Source organism: Elgaria multicarinata, chromosome 2 (assembly GCF_023053635.1).
Source record: "Elgaria multicarinata webbii isolate HBS135686 ecotype San Diego chromosome 2, rElgMul1.1.pri, whole genome shotgun sequence".
NCBI lineage: Eukaryota > Metazoa > Chordata > Lepidosauria > Squamata > Anguidae > Elgaria > Elgaria multicarinata.
This window is the reverse complement of record NC_086172.1, coordinates 67,235,965-67,252,982: the sequence shown is the minus strand read 5'-3', so window position 1 is coordinate 67,252,982 and position 17,018 is coordinate 67,235,965. Positions and strand designations below refer to the sequence as shown.

Genomic DNA, 17,018 nt, shown 5'->3' with positions numbered 1-17,018 from the left:
TACACAACGAGATAGACTTGGAGAGAATCATTCTGTTACACTTCCATCAAGATTTGAAAGGAGCCAGAGGTTCCAGTAACATCACAAGAATCTCCTTCGGAACCTCAAGCCGACCAGGGGCCCTTAGCTGCTAGCTGGGACTACCTATATCTTTGCAGTATTAGCCATCCATGAAGCTCTGAACTTCAGCACATTTGAGCTGGCTGGAACTCTGCAAGCTTAAAGAAATCATCATCATCATCATCATCTCTCCATAGGTTTGTTCCTGTTAAGTGCAGGGCTGCCAGGTTTTGAGTGTGACGGTTATTGCTTTGTTCATATATATGAAAAGCTGAGCCATGGCCAGGGATGTACTGGTAAAATGCTGAGAGTAAGTTTAGGCTGCAACCCTTTGTCCACTTAACTGTGAGTAAATTTCATTGAGCTCAATGGGGCTTACTTTTGAGCAGGCCAACATGGGCTTGCAATGACCCTTTTCAGAAGACACCTTAAACCACAACTTTAACCATGGTAAATAAGGCAAAAAGCATTATTTGCCATGGTTAAAGCCATAGTTTAAGGTGTCTTATGAACAGCGCCAGTGACATTCTTCCATTTCTTTCCCATTCATTTGTGTTGATGCAGGAGTGCTGGAGAGCATGAGCACATAACCTCCAAAGGTTAAAAGAACAAAATGCAAAAGAGGGAGGATGCCCTTTCTAGGAAGAGGAAGTAGAATTACCAACTTTTTTTTTTTAACTGACCCCCCACTCCAGCACCTTTAACAGAAGCTTGATAAGTGGACATTTGCAGATAATGTGCTGTTCCTGCTATGACATGTTATGATGTTCCTGCTGTGAAAAGCTTCACCTGTGATTTCTGCACATCAGGCTGCTGTTAAAGGCACCGGAGCAAACCAAGCCATTCCCCTGACCCCCTGATAACTTGGCAACTCTAATGAGTCATTCAGTAATAATTCATGGAGTGACTTCCATTATCTTGCAATGATGTCAGGGGTATAATCTAATAGGTGTACATTTACTTACTTACTCTATGTAAGACTGCCTGATACTGTTCTCTGGGCATCTCATAACATAAAATGATAAAAAATACAATAAAAACAGAATTTTGAACATATTCTTTCCCCAGCAGAGAGAAGTATAAAAGCAGATGACTACCAATAATAACAATACACAGTACACAAACAATTCTTTAAAAGGCCTGGATTTATTTATTTTTAAGTCATCACCTGGTACTGAAATCATGGCAGAGAAGGCACATAGGCAAGCCTCTCTGGGAAGGGCATTTCACAACTAGAGGGCCACCACCAGGAAGATCCTCTTCTGTTACCCACCTTGCTTTGCTTGGGGGTGTCACCTGAAGCAGGGGCTCAGAACAGGATCTCAAAGTTCAGGTAGGTCTACATAGGAGAAGGCAACCTTTCATGACAGTACACACCAACCTTTCCAAGTACATTGGGTATGCTTGATAGGGGCAATAATTTCTTGCAACTTGGACTGGAGTTTTGAGTGTAATTGACCCATGGAATCACATGTGGAGGAGGCATGTCATGTCATTTAGCTAATTGGCCTTCAACTGGTGGATCAGGATCTACTACTGGGTTACAGCTTGATTTAAAGTGTTACAATAGCATCACTACAATGATAGAAATAGATGGTACAAAATTAAGAAATAGGACCCCAACTGCCATGGCCAGCAAGCCATTTTGCTGCCTGAAGTGAAGGACAAGATAGTGAGAACAACCCCCTTCCACAAGTTGAATCTTTCTTCAACATTTGTGATAGGACAGCATCATCCACTACACCAAGGGGCTACAAGCCAACTGAAGGGACGCAGGGCAGGCTGTAGGCTGCACATGTTCCTCTCCGCCAACACTATTCACATTCCTGTCTCAGTCTGCCTATAGGAGGGTCAACCCTGCCAACAGCATGTTTGGGTTAAAGGTGGGTCTTGGGTCTGAAAATCTTGACTACTAGTGAATGGTTGAACATTGGCTGCACGTTCTCCCTACCACAGCTCAGCATCTAAATGCAATCTGCATGTTACCAGGCAAAGCTTCCGCACACCCCACAACTATGAAGACTAGACACTTGCGTATGTTTAAAAACAAGCTGAGGGTTTCAGAATTTCATGTTCTGCAATATTTTCTACATGCAGAAGCTCCCAGAATAACAGCCATGCCCCCACCTCACAAAAAACGGACAGACTCCAGATTTATGGAAGCTTCTCAGTTTTGTTCTGCAATGTACCAGGCAGTACTTTTATTAGGATCAACCAAAATATCACAAAATAGTAAGCGCAACTCTAAAAACCCTGCTGATTATTTTGAAATTGGAATTTTGCTAATGGATCAACATGACCTCGTTGAATGACTTTTTGTCATTCAATTTGTGGTTTTTGCATGTAGCTAATGACTATGCACAACTGTATTGCTTCATTTGTTCGCAATTACTAGAAGCAGCAAATTAGAAGGCATGAGAAGTCAAGTCTATCACTATCTAGTCATGTGTAATTCGACACATACATCTGAAGCAAGTCGTTTCAGGAGCAATGTGCTATCTTACTCCAATGGATTAAATTTGCTTCAGTGGTTTGGGATTTTTTTTAACATGTTTGTTCTTCTATAAGGTAATTAACATTTGCCATAAAAGGAGCATTAGCTTGAAATTGATGACAATTGGAAACACTTATTAGAGTCAGTATATCTATCCTCAACAATGGTCTCAGGAGGCATGAGTAAGCAAAATGAACGGAAAAGAGACTGTTAGTTGGGAGAGATTTGTTAAAAGTTATTTATGGCTGGCTATCTTACTTTATTGGGTAAGCTTCTTAAAAATAGGCTTTCTGTTAAAGTATATTTACATCTTAGATTGTGTTAACCAGATCATATTGAGTAAAGCATATATAATATGTTATGTGGTAGGATTTGTTTTGCATTTCTTGTTTTTGATTTTTAGGCAACATTGTCAATATTTTATATTACTAAAAAACTTACTTTATACTTACAAGTCTGAAGTTTTGGTAGTATTCTCTTTTTATAAACTTGAATGTGTTGGTACTATCCATGTTTCCAAAATATGTGTAAACGTAGGTACTGGTTGTTGGAAACTTAATATGCCTGGTACTAGGCTCTGCAAGGTCACTGTAGCAGTATTGTAGAGTTAATAGAAGCCTTTAGTAAGTACTTCAGTCTTTGAACACTCTAACAACGCAATCCTATGCATGTCTATTTAGAAGTAAGTCCCATCACTCCAAAAAAACCCCAAACCCTTTCATATGCCATTGAAGTTCTCAAACTTGTAAATGGCAGCCCCACACCCAGAGCCATCATTTTAATATTTGGGGGTCCCTGATAATTTGCTTAAATCTTAGTTCCTATGTTGTCCCTGTTCAGATAACACACTAAGTCATGGTGGTTAAATATTTTGAGCTAAACATTATGGCTTAGTGTGCTGTGTAAACCATTCCTAAACATGGTGGTGATATAACCACAATTTAAGTATGCTCACTAACCATTTGCTGCAAAGGGGTTAGCAGCCTACCCATGGATTAACATGTTGTCTGAACAGGCCTCTTGTGTCATCCTTCAGATTCTCTCTCAAATTGTTTTTAATGTTGAGCTGAATTGGGTATATGAAATAAATGTGATGAACAAACTTAATAAAGCTTGTGTGGTTATGAAGAACTCTTTTTCTTTAAACTACCACACACTTTATTTCTGATTTCTACCTACAACTCTGTCAAGCTGTATTTTTTTTTAAAAAAACCAATTCTTTGAAAGGAAGGTATGAAATTAGAGGTAATACACAAGACTCCATGTGTATGTTTAGGGAAAGGGGGAGGCTGATAGACAACTTTGTTTACTGTTGAGAATGAAACTTATCCTAGACCATACTGATTGTTACTCTCAGATAGGGCTGTTACCTTTTTTGCAGAGCTTAATCTTTCGAATTTTATCTCAGTATCCATATACTGAGAAAATTCAAGATGTTGAAACTCTGCCTGTCATTAAGGCTGCAATCCTATCTACACTGAGAATAAGTTCCATTGAACTCAATTGAGCTTATTTCTGAGTAGACATGCCTAGGATTGCATTGTAAGTTGCCAAAGATTCAGGAGCCTTCTCAAGAGTCTGTAATTCATCCTACCCCTTCTGAAAAATCTGTAATTCATCCTACTACAACTCCTATCAGCCTCAGCTAGCAGGGATTATGGGTGTTGTAGACCAAAACATCTGTCTTCCCTTCCCTTGTATATGGATAGCTCCTGTTTAGAGCACTTTAACAAAACTTAGAATATACAGCGATATTGTATGTATTATATAACTTCAAGCATCCTAATATATAGACAATGTCTTGTTTACAGAAAGCGTGGGTGGCATAATGTCTTTATTATAGACAAAATTGCTTCTGTGCAATCACTTCAGTAAACATTGCTCGTATAAGATAAGTAGTTGGATCTGTATGGTGTTATTCCATTAACAACAATTGGTTAAATTGATTTTAAATGCATTGAACCAAAGGTTTACTTTCAAATTTTTACTAGATGAACTGAAAGTTTTTCTTTAAACACACAGTCTTAGGCACATGCAAAAAAAGAAGACAATTTCATTGCTGTGCCCTTTATGAAATATACTATTTTCTTAGATATAATTTTCTCACTATCAGCATTTTTCATAATCTGTCCAAAATAGAAGGCAGCTAACCTCATTTACAGTACCTTTTTCATTTTCTAATAAAGCTATATATGAGATTTTTAAAAACAGTTTGTACTAGTGTTCTCCATCAAACAGAAGTGCCCTCAAAAGCATATTTAATACAAATAGATTTTAATTGGTTATTAAATAAGTGAGTTTTTATTATGTTTTCTTCTTCGCATTCCCACTGTGGCTTTCTAGTTAGTAGGAAGAGAGCACAGCTGTACTTCATGATCAACAAAAAGTAAAATCCCACTTATTTACTATACTCTATTAGGGTAGAATCCTATGCATATTTAGACAGAAAAAAAGCCCTAAACTCCCAGCATTTCCCAGCCAGCCATAGTAGCTGGGGAGTATTGGGAGTTATAGGGCTTTTTTGTCTGGTGTAAACATGCATAAGATCACACCCTTAATATTTTAGCTAAAGGGCCTTTTTCTTGGTGAGAGAAACTTCTGCCTACTATAAAGCAAGAGCAGAGGGTTTTTTTGTTTGTTTTTGTTTTAAAAAGCCTGTGTGTATGCTTGTGCATAGTTTTTATTTTAAAATGTTTGACTAACATGTACTTGTCCCAATCAAAAATAATCTCTCGCAGCTTCTGTTAGTGACTCTTTATTTAACATCTCAAATTCTAGATTTCTGGAGTTGTGTTGATGTGCATAGGAGTGTCTATTCAAGTGAAACTCCATGATACTTTCATAGTGTTGAATGAAGCTGCTTCAGGAGTTCCTGTGATCATAACAGTTGTTGGCATACTTACCGTCCTTGTGTCTACGTTTGGGGCAGTTGCTCTACTAAAAGGCAATCCTAAAATGATCAAGTGGGTAAGTGCTATCCAGATTACAAGTAGCATTTAGAACACACCTTCACTTTAGCTCATAAGATAAGATATATATTATAAAAGTATCCAAGAGTGGCATTTTAGATTTAAAAAATCTTGGTCACCACCTTTCTGAACGCCCAAGGGACAGCTAGGAAATGAGTTGCCATGGCTGAATACTATTTGCAGCTACAAGTCAAATTCTTGCTTGGGTTGTGCAATCTGGCAACCCAGTCCAATGCTCTCTTGGACTGGTTACACACACACACACACACACACACACACACACACACACACACACACACACACACTTTAATTCCATATAACAGGCACAGGATGAACTATGCTAGACAGCAGTCGTGAGAACATGGCAAAATGCAAAGAATAAATGTAGAACTGTTAATCAAAGAAGTGCAACATACCAGCAAGAATTGAGCTTGCAATCTTGGATAGCTTAGTTGTCCACCAGCCCTGCACAGCAATTGCAGAATACCAGTTTTACTATGTAACTAGTATAATGGCTGCCTTTATCCCCTACCTTTAAAAGTCATAATGTTCCCATATGAACTAAATTAACTTCAGAATATACTTTGTAATAAGTTACAAATCATGCCTCAGTTAGGCAGCTGTGCGCCATCTCAAATCCAGGCCCTTTGACGATTTGAGGAAAATTACTCCATTTGAGTATGTGCCTGTTGGTTTTAATGCCAAAAATATGCCCCAAAATATGTTGTCTTGGAAGAGAACACACAAACAGTTGCCATTCTCTAACCACAGCAGGTTGTTTTACCATGTATGGTGCTAGTGGCTCAATTTGGGCAGGATCAGCCACTTGATTCTGACTATTCCTAATCATGACTTCATCACTTCTGATCTATCTCAGGGTATTGGTGCCAGCAGTAATGAATTAATGTTGATTTTGGCTCTTTAGGCATATCTTGGAATCAACTTGGCATTTTAGACAGATTAAAAAATGGAGGGAGCCAGGGATGGCTAAATTAAGTGAGAAAATAGCAGTGCTATTTTCTACATGTTTTTACATGCTTATCGAGATGCAGTACTGATCCTCTTGTTACAAAGTCACTGGCCTTTAAAGTGAAAAGGTCTCTCTCTTTTATTAGTTCACAGGCATATTGCTAATACTCTTGATAATTGAAATCGTACTTGGTGTTGCTGCCTACGCTTACAGAGAGAAGGTAAGATTTGCATCTGGTGGGTGACTTGTTTTCTGAAGCCTGCATTTCCAAGGAAGAATAGACAAATGCTATAAGTGGGATTATTTCTTCCTTGATTCTTCCAAGAGAGCGGTGGGCAACCTGTGCTCTCCAGATGCTTTCGCCTACAACTTTCATCTTCCCTCACCATTTGTTGTAGCTCTCCAGGTGTTTTGGTCTACAAGTGGCCCATCCCTGCTCCAAGCCAATGCACAGTGTTTTAAATTTTCCCTAGGGAAGAGGTATGTTTTATTTCCTTTCCAAACCTAAAACATAAAAATAAAAAATGCTGAAGGAAGGGAAGTAGACTACAAGCCTTCTGCAAATAGCCATTTTTTTGGCGGCGGCAGAACGTTGGGGAGGCGGGGGGGAAATGACCTTGAACATAGATGGCTTAACCACCACAGCTTAGTGTGTTGTCTGAACAGGGTCAGAATCATCTCCTTGAGAGGACCACTTCATTCTGCCCGATGCTCAGTTTACAACACATTCCTGTGCATTTTAAGTCCCATTGTGTTAAATACAGCATTTTAAAAAAAACAGTTAACATTTATATACCACTTTATCTGCCAAAAAGCATCAAGGCAGTGTACAATAATTTAAAACAATAAAATCTTAAAACAAGAACAGTAAAAACAGTAAAACTCCATATTTGCTCTAGTACAGCCTTTTCCAACCTGGTACCCTCTACGTGTTTTGGACATCAGTTACCATCAGCCCCAGCCAACATTGCCAATGATCAGGAATACTGAGTCTTGTAGCCCAAAACATCTGGGGATCTAGGATTGCATTCTTTGTCCACTAATGCATATAGCTAAGACAGACCTGTTGGACAGAATTGGTGTCATATTGTTACCTAGGAGTTCTTCCTAAGCCTGAAGCACTTTTTCTTCTGTTTTTTTGGGGCACATGCTACACAATTGGAAGCACAGTGGATAGAAGTAGAACCAGTTCTGGTGGAGGAAATGTTCTCATTCTTTCTGTGTTTGTTGGTTTCAACCTATAGGAGACCTTCAGGTTATTCTTCTTATTGGAAAGAGTGGTTCTGAAGTAACCTTTCAAAGTACTGACTTTTCAAAACAATATTCTGTGTTTGGATTAAACTTTGGCACTAAATTGAGATTCTTTTTTAGCTATAATTGTTAGCCCTAAACCACCTGTCGTGTGCTCACAAATACAGAATAAAATCTGGGGGGAGGCGCTACAAAAATATATGCTTTGGCTGCCTTTTCCAATTAGTTAAGTAGCTAGATTTCGAAAAGCAAATGAGTAAAACCAGAAGCCTTACAAGGAACATTACTGCTAGCCATGTCTTGATGGGGTTTGCAGCCAAACTGAAACTAGAGAAAAGAGAGACACTCCTGCACAATGTTTGACTCTATCGCAGATGGTACCAATTTTCTTATGAACAACTAGTCTGAGGAAAGCTGTTTCCTAAACTCAGAGTATAGCTGGCTTTCCATTCCTGCTTCTGGCTCAGGGTGAGGAGAAGCTTTATGTAACATGTTTGGGGTTGTTGATGTGCAAAAGGTGTGTTAGCAGCTGAGAAGCATTTAAGGACACACTCCTATACATGTTCAGGCAGGGGGGAAAGTCCTAACTCCTAGCATTTCCCAGCCTGGGAATGCTGGGAGTTATAGGACTTTTTCCCTGTCTAAACATGCATAGAAGTCTCTTACAATCTAGCATGTATACTTGAAACTTCTTATGGTCCACATTTTGAATACGCCAGAGTCTCCTTGAGGTTTGAATCATAGAATAGCAGAGTTGGAAGGGGCCTACAAGGCCATCAAGTCCAACCCCCTGCTCAATGCAGGAATCCACCCTAAAGCCCCCTTTGTCTTCCTCCCAAGGTGCTCAGAAAGATGGGTATAGTGTAGTCCTTAAAATGATCTATATTCCCCAACCTGGTACACTCCAGATGTTTTGGACTTCAACTCTCAATATTCCCAACCACTGCCCATACTGGTTCAGACTGATTGGAGTAGAATTCCAAAACATCTGGAAGGCATCAGATTGGGGAAGACTGATATATATATGGATCCTTTTTTATGTACAAAATGCAGTTCATACCTAACCTATTATTGGAGAGGTTGTGGGAGTCAGGCTAGGCTGTTGGGGAGTGACTTCCACATGACCCTCTCAATGAGCACTGCAGCAAAGTGGAAAGCCTCTGTCTACATTTTCCATATGACCAATAGAATAATAACTAAGTTTTACATCCAATTTCTGGTAGAAGTCCTGCGCTTTTGTTTCTCACATCACTCTTTTGCCCTGCACCCAACCATGAGTTGATTTTCTTCTGCTTCTGAAAAAGCAAAGCAGTATAGAGGAATGTCTCTTGTGCAACCCTGTGTGTTTATATTAACACAGTTACATCAAACTTTGTTGAAAGATGTCTTGAAGACCTTGGACAAGTATAATAGAGAACTGCAGATCACCAAAGGTGTGGATAACCTACAGACACAGGTAAACATCTTTTCCTCTAGGAACAATTGAATTTTTAGCTTCATCCCACATACCTGTTTCCCTTGAATTATCCCTACAGTGCTAAGCTTTTGGCGTTGTTGTTGTTGTTGCTGCTGCTGCTACCGGGCGGCAAGATCCTTTGCATACCAGGAAATCGGTTTAAGGGGGGGGGGAATATATATAAAAAAACCCTACATAAATCAACGGATGACCCAATCTGATTCAAATTTGGTATGCTTAAAGCTCTCCTTATTATTGTGCCAATTTTGATGTCTTTATCTTTAAAGCTTACGCAGATGTAAGCATTTGTTTACTTTTTCTTCATATCCTGCTCCTGTACCCCAGTGGCTGCTTGGATGATACGCTCGAAAACTAGTATCAAAATACAGCGAGTCTTTTGCTTTTATAGCACAATTAAAGCAGGATACATGGGAGTACTTCACAATAAAAGCAGATTATAAGCTGGGAAACTTTGGAGTCCTTTGCATGCAATTCACAGTGATTGCACAGTATAACGCTGGTGTGATAAAGCTCTTGAAGTAGTGAACTATCAGTGAAGCCCAGTCTTCAAGTAAAAGTCAAGAGGCTCAAACATCAAGAACAAGGACTGTTTCAGTCTTCTATTCTGCCACATAAAAGGTTAACTGTAGGCTTTGCCAGATTATGTATTTACAAGGTAGAAAACCCACTGGGCTAAACGGAAGGGCAAGAATCTGTCTTGATCAAGGAAATGCACATTAAGGGTGCAATCCTATGTATGCTTAGAAAGAAAAAAGTTATACAACTCCCAGCATGCCCCAGAGAAAGAGAGAGAAAGAGAGAATTCAAGATGGTATGATAGATAAAGCTTGTTGGAGTCTTTCTCTTGCTGAAAAACATTTGTAATGCTTAAACTTGTAAAACCTGTTTTGACTTCACTTGATAGTAGAACAAAAGAAATGTGTGCATTCCGTGGGCTGTGATGCTTCTGTCATATCTCCTTCAGCTTACCAGCTCTGGACATCTTGACAAAAAGAGAATATTAGTATAGATAGGCTGTGACGGGGGCTTTTTTTCTTATCATTTTGTTAAGGAATTTTTGAAAGTCCCTCATTCTGTTACACTTGTTACCAATCAAAATTCTTTTCCCCCCCCCCAATCCCATAGTTCCAGTGCTGTGGTGTGGAGAAGTATACTGACTGGCTAAACACAACATTTGGATCTCTCTCTTCATCTGTCCCAAGGAGTTGCTGTAAAATACCTGTGGAAAACTGTGTCACAGATATAAACAAAGATACAATAGGCATTAATAAGCAGGTAAATTCCATCTTCTCATAAAGACCATATTTCCTGAGCTCTGTATTGCATAATCCTGTGTAGGGTTGTAGGGTGGAGAATGATCAGATATCTTGATATAAACGTTCAGTTTTCTGTTTCCCATGCCCAAATATTATGAAGTAGTGCCTAGCCCATGCACAATGTATACTGTGTATTGATTAATATTTTATGTATTTTATAGTTGTTTTTGTTCCCTTCCTCGATCAGGATGGAGAGGCAGGTTAGAAATTATGATGATGATGATGACGGCTGGGTTCACACAACATGACAAGGTTACGGGTTGAATATGGGCTGTCATTGAACCATGGGTTGTTATTCAATTGTGGGTTGTTGTGTTGTATCAATCCAACTATGCTACAAAGAACCCATGTTCTTTGTTGGGTTATGAAGACTAGGTTGTTCATGGTTAACAAACTATGGTTTGTTAATACAGCTCAATTCATACAACACAACAACCCATGATTCAATGGCAACCTGTACTCTGGCTTGTTATGTTGTGTGAACTGGATCCATACAAATGCGCTATTAGGACAGTGGTAGAAGAACGTGCCTCATTCCTGTGAGTAGTAGGAAGATCAGGATGTACATCTTGACAGTCTGTTCTTGAAATTAGAGTGTGTACCTGGAGACTTATGGTGTTTTGTAAGATCAATACAAGTACAGGGTGTTAAAACTCACAGAATTTTGGAGTTTCAGCCAAGTCATGCTAAACTCCCAGCAATCTGACTCTGTCCAGATTCCAAATGCTGCTGCTTACCACCTATATACCTGCATGCTTATCTCACACTGTGGAGGTAAACTGCCCACATAGGAAAATATTGTATCCATAGAGGAAATAACCACTGATATGATCTCTCCCCATTGCCCACCTCCTGGGTTTTACATGGATTCCTTGCTAGCTCTTCCTTCAAAGGCTAGGATAGCTTACTGTTGCAGTAATGCTTAGATTTCATAAGTATACTAGAAAATTGCAAACTGATGTAGGTTCCTAGCTATAGTACTGACTTGGTAGCAGCCTCCAGAAGGGCTCTTGGAAAGAGAAGGACCTGGTCAGGAATGTGGTGTGATGGCTAGGCTTGCTAGATAAGAACTTCAAAGACATTGGTCCCCATTGTCTTAGACTGTATGAAGCAGTGCCTAGCCCTAATTGGTCACTTGAAAAACAGTCCTGCAAAATGTTAAGACTTTCCAAGTTGGCTTTGCCGCTGCATTCTACAATAATGGAGATTAGAAACCTTAATTCTTGCTGGGGAATGAGACATTTATTTGTAGCTGTGAGTTCTTGTTACTTCTGTGACGTTTTTGCTAGTTTGTTCCTGGCATTCAACCATTGGAGCCTTTCATCTCTGCATTTTTCCATGCCAAGAAAAGCTGCACCTGGTGAATTTCTTTCTGTTGGTCAAACGATCCCTGAATTATGGTGGGGTGGAGAGGGTCTGCCCCGTTACATTTTGTAACAGCCCCCTTAACTTCAGCTTTTAGAAAGCTATTGCAGGGGGAGCGTGGTTTAGCTAAAATTGGAGTGTTGAAGAGTAGGGCTTGCGGACTTCATTAAGGGATTATTCCTACAGTTTCTTTCAAAATTTAAGCATTACTGTCAACAGAGTTGTTAAAAGAACCAGAGCTTCTGCCTGAAAATGAAATAGGAACCCTAAATTAATTGCAATTTGAAACTCCATTCTAGAATTTTTTTAAAAAAAACCTTAATAGATTCTGCACTGTCATCATGGTTCACTGTCATCGTGGTTCACAACACTCTGTTTGGCTTTGATGGTGGATGACTGCCATCATTGCAGCCATAAAATGTCAGGTTTTTCATTCTCAGGGATGTTTTCTGAAACTTAAGAGTTGGATTGAAGAACACATTGCTGTATTTAGAGGGTTTGCAGTTTTCGTTGGACTTGCACAGGTAAGCATAAGTAGGGGTGAGAGAACTTGGCATATCAGTACAAACTTAACAAATTTGCAATTTCCAAATCAGTATGGAAACTGGAATATAATTGTCCTTTCGTAGTTGTACTTCTCTTGATTTTTCAGTGCAGCTGCTGAACAACACCAACAAAAAGGACACAAAAATGAGTGCATTGGGTTCGGGGTGGGGTGGGAAATGAATACAGAAATGCATAGTAGTGAAAAAAGTATAAGGATCTGCTTGCAAAAATTGCTATGCATTTTGTAAGAGTGCTTTAAAATGCATATGTTGTGGGAAATTTATACAAAAAAGGCATGTGAATTTCAGCTTGGCCTTTTTAAAAATTGCAAACTGATGAGAAAATGGGACATATCTGAAGGGTGGAAAATGAGAAACTGACACAGATTCACCCATCCCTAAGTGTAAAATGCTGGGTGACTGAACTATCTAGTAAATCTAGAATGCAACATTGTACACAATGATGTAGGAGGTAGGCAAATAAATGAGCCAGGCCTTCAGAATTCCAGAAAATGAAGACTGGCCAATTGTATTTGGATTTCTTTATGCTTGTCATAATGCAGCCTTCCCTAACCTAATGCCCTCCAGATGTGTTGGACTATGGTCCCCATTATCTCCAGTTGGCTGTTGATTATGAGGTCTGTAGTCCACCACATCTGGAGGACACTAGATTGGGGAAGCTGTTCTCAGGGCTGGTGCCAGACTATTTTGCACCCTAGGCAGGCGAGCTACTTTCGTGCGTGCGCACACACACACACACACACACAATGCCAACTTTGATTTAGCTGTTCAAGAAGAGTTTCTGAACTATTATATTTTCCTTTTTTAATATTTTTTTCTTAAAACAGCTAATTTGTATAAAACTGTGATGCTTAAAGGGCAGTACTGTGCCCCTCTTATGTCTGTGCCCTAGGCAGCTGCCTAGTTGGCCTAATGGTAGCACCGGCCCTGGCTGTTCTGATTTAAGCTATTGAGTCCTGACTTGCATATTTGGTGGTCCTGTTGCAGTGCACTCCCATTGTTAAGTCAGAACTAAGCCACACTGAAAACATCTAGCTAGAATGGAACCATTGACCACTTCCCTGTGTCAAATGAAGTACTTACTGAAACCTAACCTTTTCATATGTTCTGTGCTTTCTTATCAGCTAACTGGGATCCTGTTTTGCTACCTGCTGCTGAAAATACTAGTCGAAAATTATACAAGTATTGAATAAAGAAGCTGATGTGAATTTTATGGCTGGAATTGGAAGGTGACATTTACACTGTCCTTCCTGCCCTGCTAATTATGTAGCGCACAAATAAAACACATCACACTAACCAATGACTTGTCTTCATGAAAAGCACTGGCAGGAACCTGCTTGCAGGGAAGTGGTGTGAAGTGCTGGGAGTAACAGTAACAATCCTTTAGGGCACAGTCCTAGGCATGTTTAGAAAGAAAATTCCTACAACTCCCAGCATGCCCCAGCCAGCATGCAGTTGCAGGACTCTTTTCTGTCTAAACAAGCCTTGGATTATACCCTAAGTTGCTTTTTGCCCCCTGCCCCCCAGCACTTGTTTCTGATTAATTTTGAATACAGCGATTCTGGTTGTTCGTCCCTCCCCACACCAAAACTCAGGCAAATTCTAGCATAACTACACCTAAGAAATGATAGAACATGTATAGCATGTATAGCACTGCAGAATAAGGGTTTTACATGTTTTCTGGTAAGTCCAATTGTATTCAGTAGAGCTTACTCCCATGTAAGTGTGCATCATAGAAATGGAAGTCTTAAAAAGAAGCAAGGTATCACAAACCTAGCCAAACACACACAAAAATTACTACTTAGCAGCATAATGCCTGGTTGATCAGGTGAATACAATCATGTCTGGCATGGAAAGACACTTATAATAAACTACATTAGTCTTGTAAATAACTTGGAAATGGGTGGAACAGAAAGTGCTACTATAATTTATGCGCAACTAGCTGGTAATAGATATCAACTTTCCATTCTATAGGAGGGGTTCTATTGCAAAATGTGTGTAATCACACCTGGAGAGAATGCAAAATTGGGAAGAACAGAGTGGTAAAAAATGGGGTTATATTGCTTTCATTGGGATCAATAAACCCAATGTGATGCAAACTTGAGTTACACAGAATATCTCAAGCTAAATGTTTCAGAAATAGGAAGTATGTCTTAAGCCATCTTTCCCTTGCTCAGTTTTGAATACTTGACACTTGTGAACTCAGAAAGCTTGCATATTCCACTGTAAACATCAATAGGTTCTTGTAAAAGCTGAGTCTACTGTTGCTGTTAACTAGGGTTTAATAAACCAGGCTATTTCTTGTGACATTGGTATAGCTCAGCTAGCCAGTGGTTTCACAGTCCCAAATTCCTTTAATAGCATTATAAGATAGGCTAAAGGCCTATTGTAGCTTACCTATGAGATATAGCTCTCATGGAAGGTGGTGATGGTGGTAATTTGCTTTTCAGATGTCCTTTGAATGTGTTGTGGCTGTGAGGAGGGGCGCAGGTCTGTGTATACATCTGTGTCCTTCATAAGGCCTGAAAAAGCCCATGTCTAAACAATCATTTCTGGGTATAGAAGGTGCTCTTCGCATGATGAGGTATCCTGCATTTAATTTTGTTTGTTCAGAGGTTTCCAAATGACATGGAGTGAGTCTTCTCTGTAGATATAGGGGCTCTTTCAGGCATTTATACTTCCTCCCCCCCCCCCAGACTACAAATTAAATTATGTGTGAAAGCCTGACTAGAATGACTTTGTCCAGAGTTCACTTCTAATCTTCAAAAAGGGCTAGTTCAAATCAGTTTCCCGCCTTATTTCCTCCCCCTGCTCCCGATGCCTTTCTGGGCAGAGTTTCCAAGTCCAGAATATTAGTGAGGGCCAACAATGCTTGTACACAGGGGCAATTCCAACAGCTGTGTGGCTTCCCAACGTCAACCTGAAACTATGATGAGGGGAAGTGGCACCTGCCAGAATGTTCTCTTCACAAGTTTCTTGGAAGATACAGGAACCTCTGATGTTGAATACCTAGGAAATATGGCTGCCAATCTGCCAGTAAAGAAAGTCTGGCCTGCTCTTTTATTTTAGCGTCTTAACTGAGAATCTCTGAAAGTGGCACCATCCACCGGAAGCTGGAATGGGCCATTTAGGCCATTGATTCTAACCTCTTTGTCAGTGCAGGGTTCCAGAGCGATGGCTTCCCAGTCTCTGCTTGAATACCTCCAGCGACAGAGTCCACTACCTCCCTAGGCAGTTGGTTTCATTGTCTGACTGTTCTAAGTGTTAGGAAGTGTTTCCTGTCATTCAACCAAAAACTGGCTTTCTTTAACTTAAGACCATTATTTTGTATCCTACAATATCGGATGATAGAGAACTGGTTCCAGCCCTCTTCTGTGACGACCCATTAGGTACTTGAAAAGTGCTACCATATCAGTCAGGCTTCTTTTCTCCAGGCTAAACAGGCAGCTTGTACATGAGAAGGCAGGGCTTCCAGACATCGTAGTATAACTCAACACCAGCACTCAGAATCATACACAGAACTGAACGCTATTGTCAAGTGCTAAATATGGGACTATCCAATCAGTGCCAACGTTGGCCAAAGGCACTCTGGATCTAATAGCACACATCATGCTGTGACCTTGAAGCTGAAGAAGAGTACCACCAGAGGAACATACTATCCACAGTCAATTAAACCATGAACATTACCCTGTGCTTATTAGCCCACAATTGACTTGTGGATTCTGTTTTGGTTATAAATTACCACACCTGGCTTAGATGAAAAGGAGAAATAGAGCTGGCTGTTATTAACAGACTGCTGATCTTTCAGCCTAAATCTCTGAATGATCACAAAAAAGTGGTTACAGGTAGATGTTAAATAGCATGAGGGATAGAACTGCATCATCAGCTATCTCATAGCATTAATCCATGGAGTAATGCATTAGTCCCTTAATATCACCTTCTGGTATTTGCCCGCCATACAGACTGCTTTCAGGGAAGGCAGAGCAAAATGAATTCGTCACTGTTAAGGCAGACATAGCCTATACTTATTTTGGGAAAACAGAACAGCATTGCCCATTCTCTTGCCCAGTTCATATGAAAAAGGCTATAAAATAATGAAATATATTTGAGTTTGGGGCTGCTAGACATTGGATAATCTGGTAATGTGCCAGATTAAATAAAGAATAAACCTTATTTCAAAGCTCTGAAGCCAGGTTTGCTTTAGCAATCACCCTTCCTAGGAATGAGTGAACACTTACTTCTTTGGCCCAAAATATCAGTTAGGCTCCTCAAGAGCGTAAACACTTGAAAAGCTTAGATAAATTGAGTGCTTGACTTGTGCAACTAAGTGGCCCAAGCTCTCTTTACCCAGTTCCACAAGAGTTTTACCACCTGTCCCTGCCAGTTTCCCCCATGCCCAAGAAAAAAAATCCTTAGTGTGTATACATACACACCCACCCACAGATCCTTAGGGGATACCACTACTTGTTTGCAATGTGAGAACTATCCATTTACTCCTGTCTTCTCATTCTTGTTGAAAAAGCTACTAATCCATAACATACCTATCCTCT

At 39.9% G+C, this 17,018-nt stretch overlaps 1 protein-coding gene across 1 annotated transcript; it reads left to right on the top strand.

Annotated features, from left to right (window-relative positions):
• Positions 1 to 2,745: 2,745 nt before the first annotated feature.
• LOC134393599 (tetraspanin-6-like) lies at positions 2,746 to 13,661 on the top strand. The gene is made up of 7 exons (XM_063118655.1): positions 2,746 to 2,820; positions 5,333 to 5,521; positions 6,639 to 6,713; positions 9,105 to 9,200; positions 10,347 to 10,496; positions 12,343 to 12,426; positions 13,593 to 13,661. The coding sequence occupies exons 1-7, from the start codon at positions 2,746 to 2,748 to the stop codon at positions 13,659 to 13,661; spliced, it is 738 nt and encodes a 245-aa protein (XP_062974725.1).
• Positions 13,662 to 17,018: the final 3,357 nt, after the last annotated feature.

Bases quoted from the DNA above. Each gene is read 5' to 3' on its own strand.
- LOC134393599 (XM_063118655.1), top strand. From the start codon at position 2,746: ATGAACGGAAAAGAGACTGTTAGTTGGGAGAGATTTGTTAAAAGTTAT. The intron at 2,821-5,332 runs GTAAGCTTCTTA...CTCAAATTCTAG, and splicing joins TGGCTATCTTACTTTATTGG to ATTTCTGGAGTTGTGTTGAT. The intron at 12,427-13,592 runs GTAAGCATAAGT...CTTTCTTATCAG, and splicing joins TTTTCGTTGGACTTGCACAG to CTAACTGGGATCCTGTTTTG.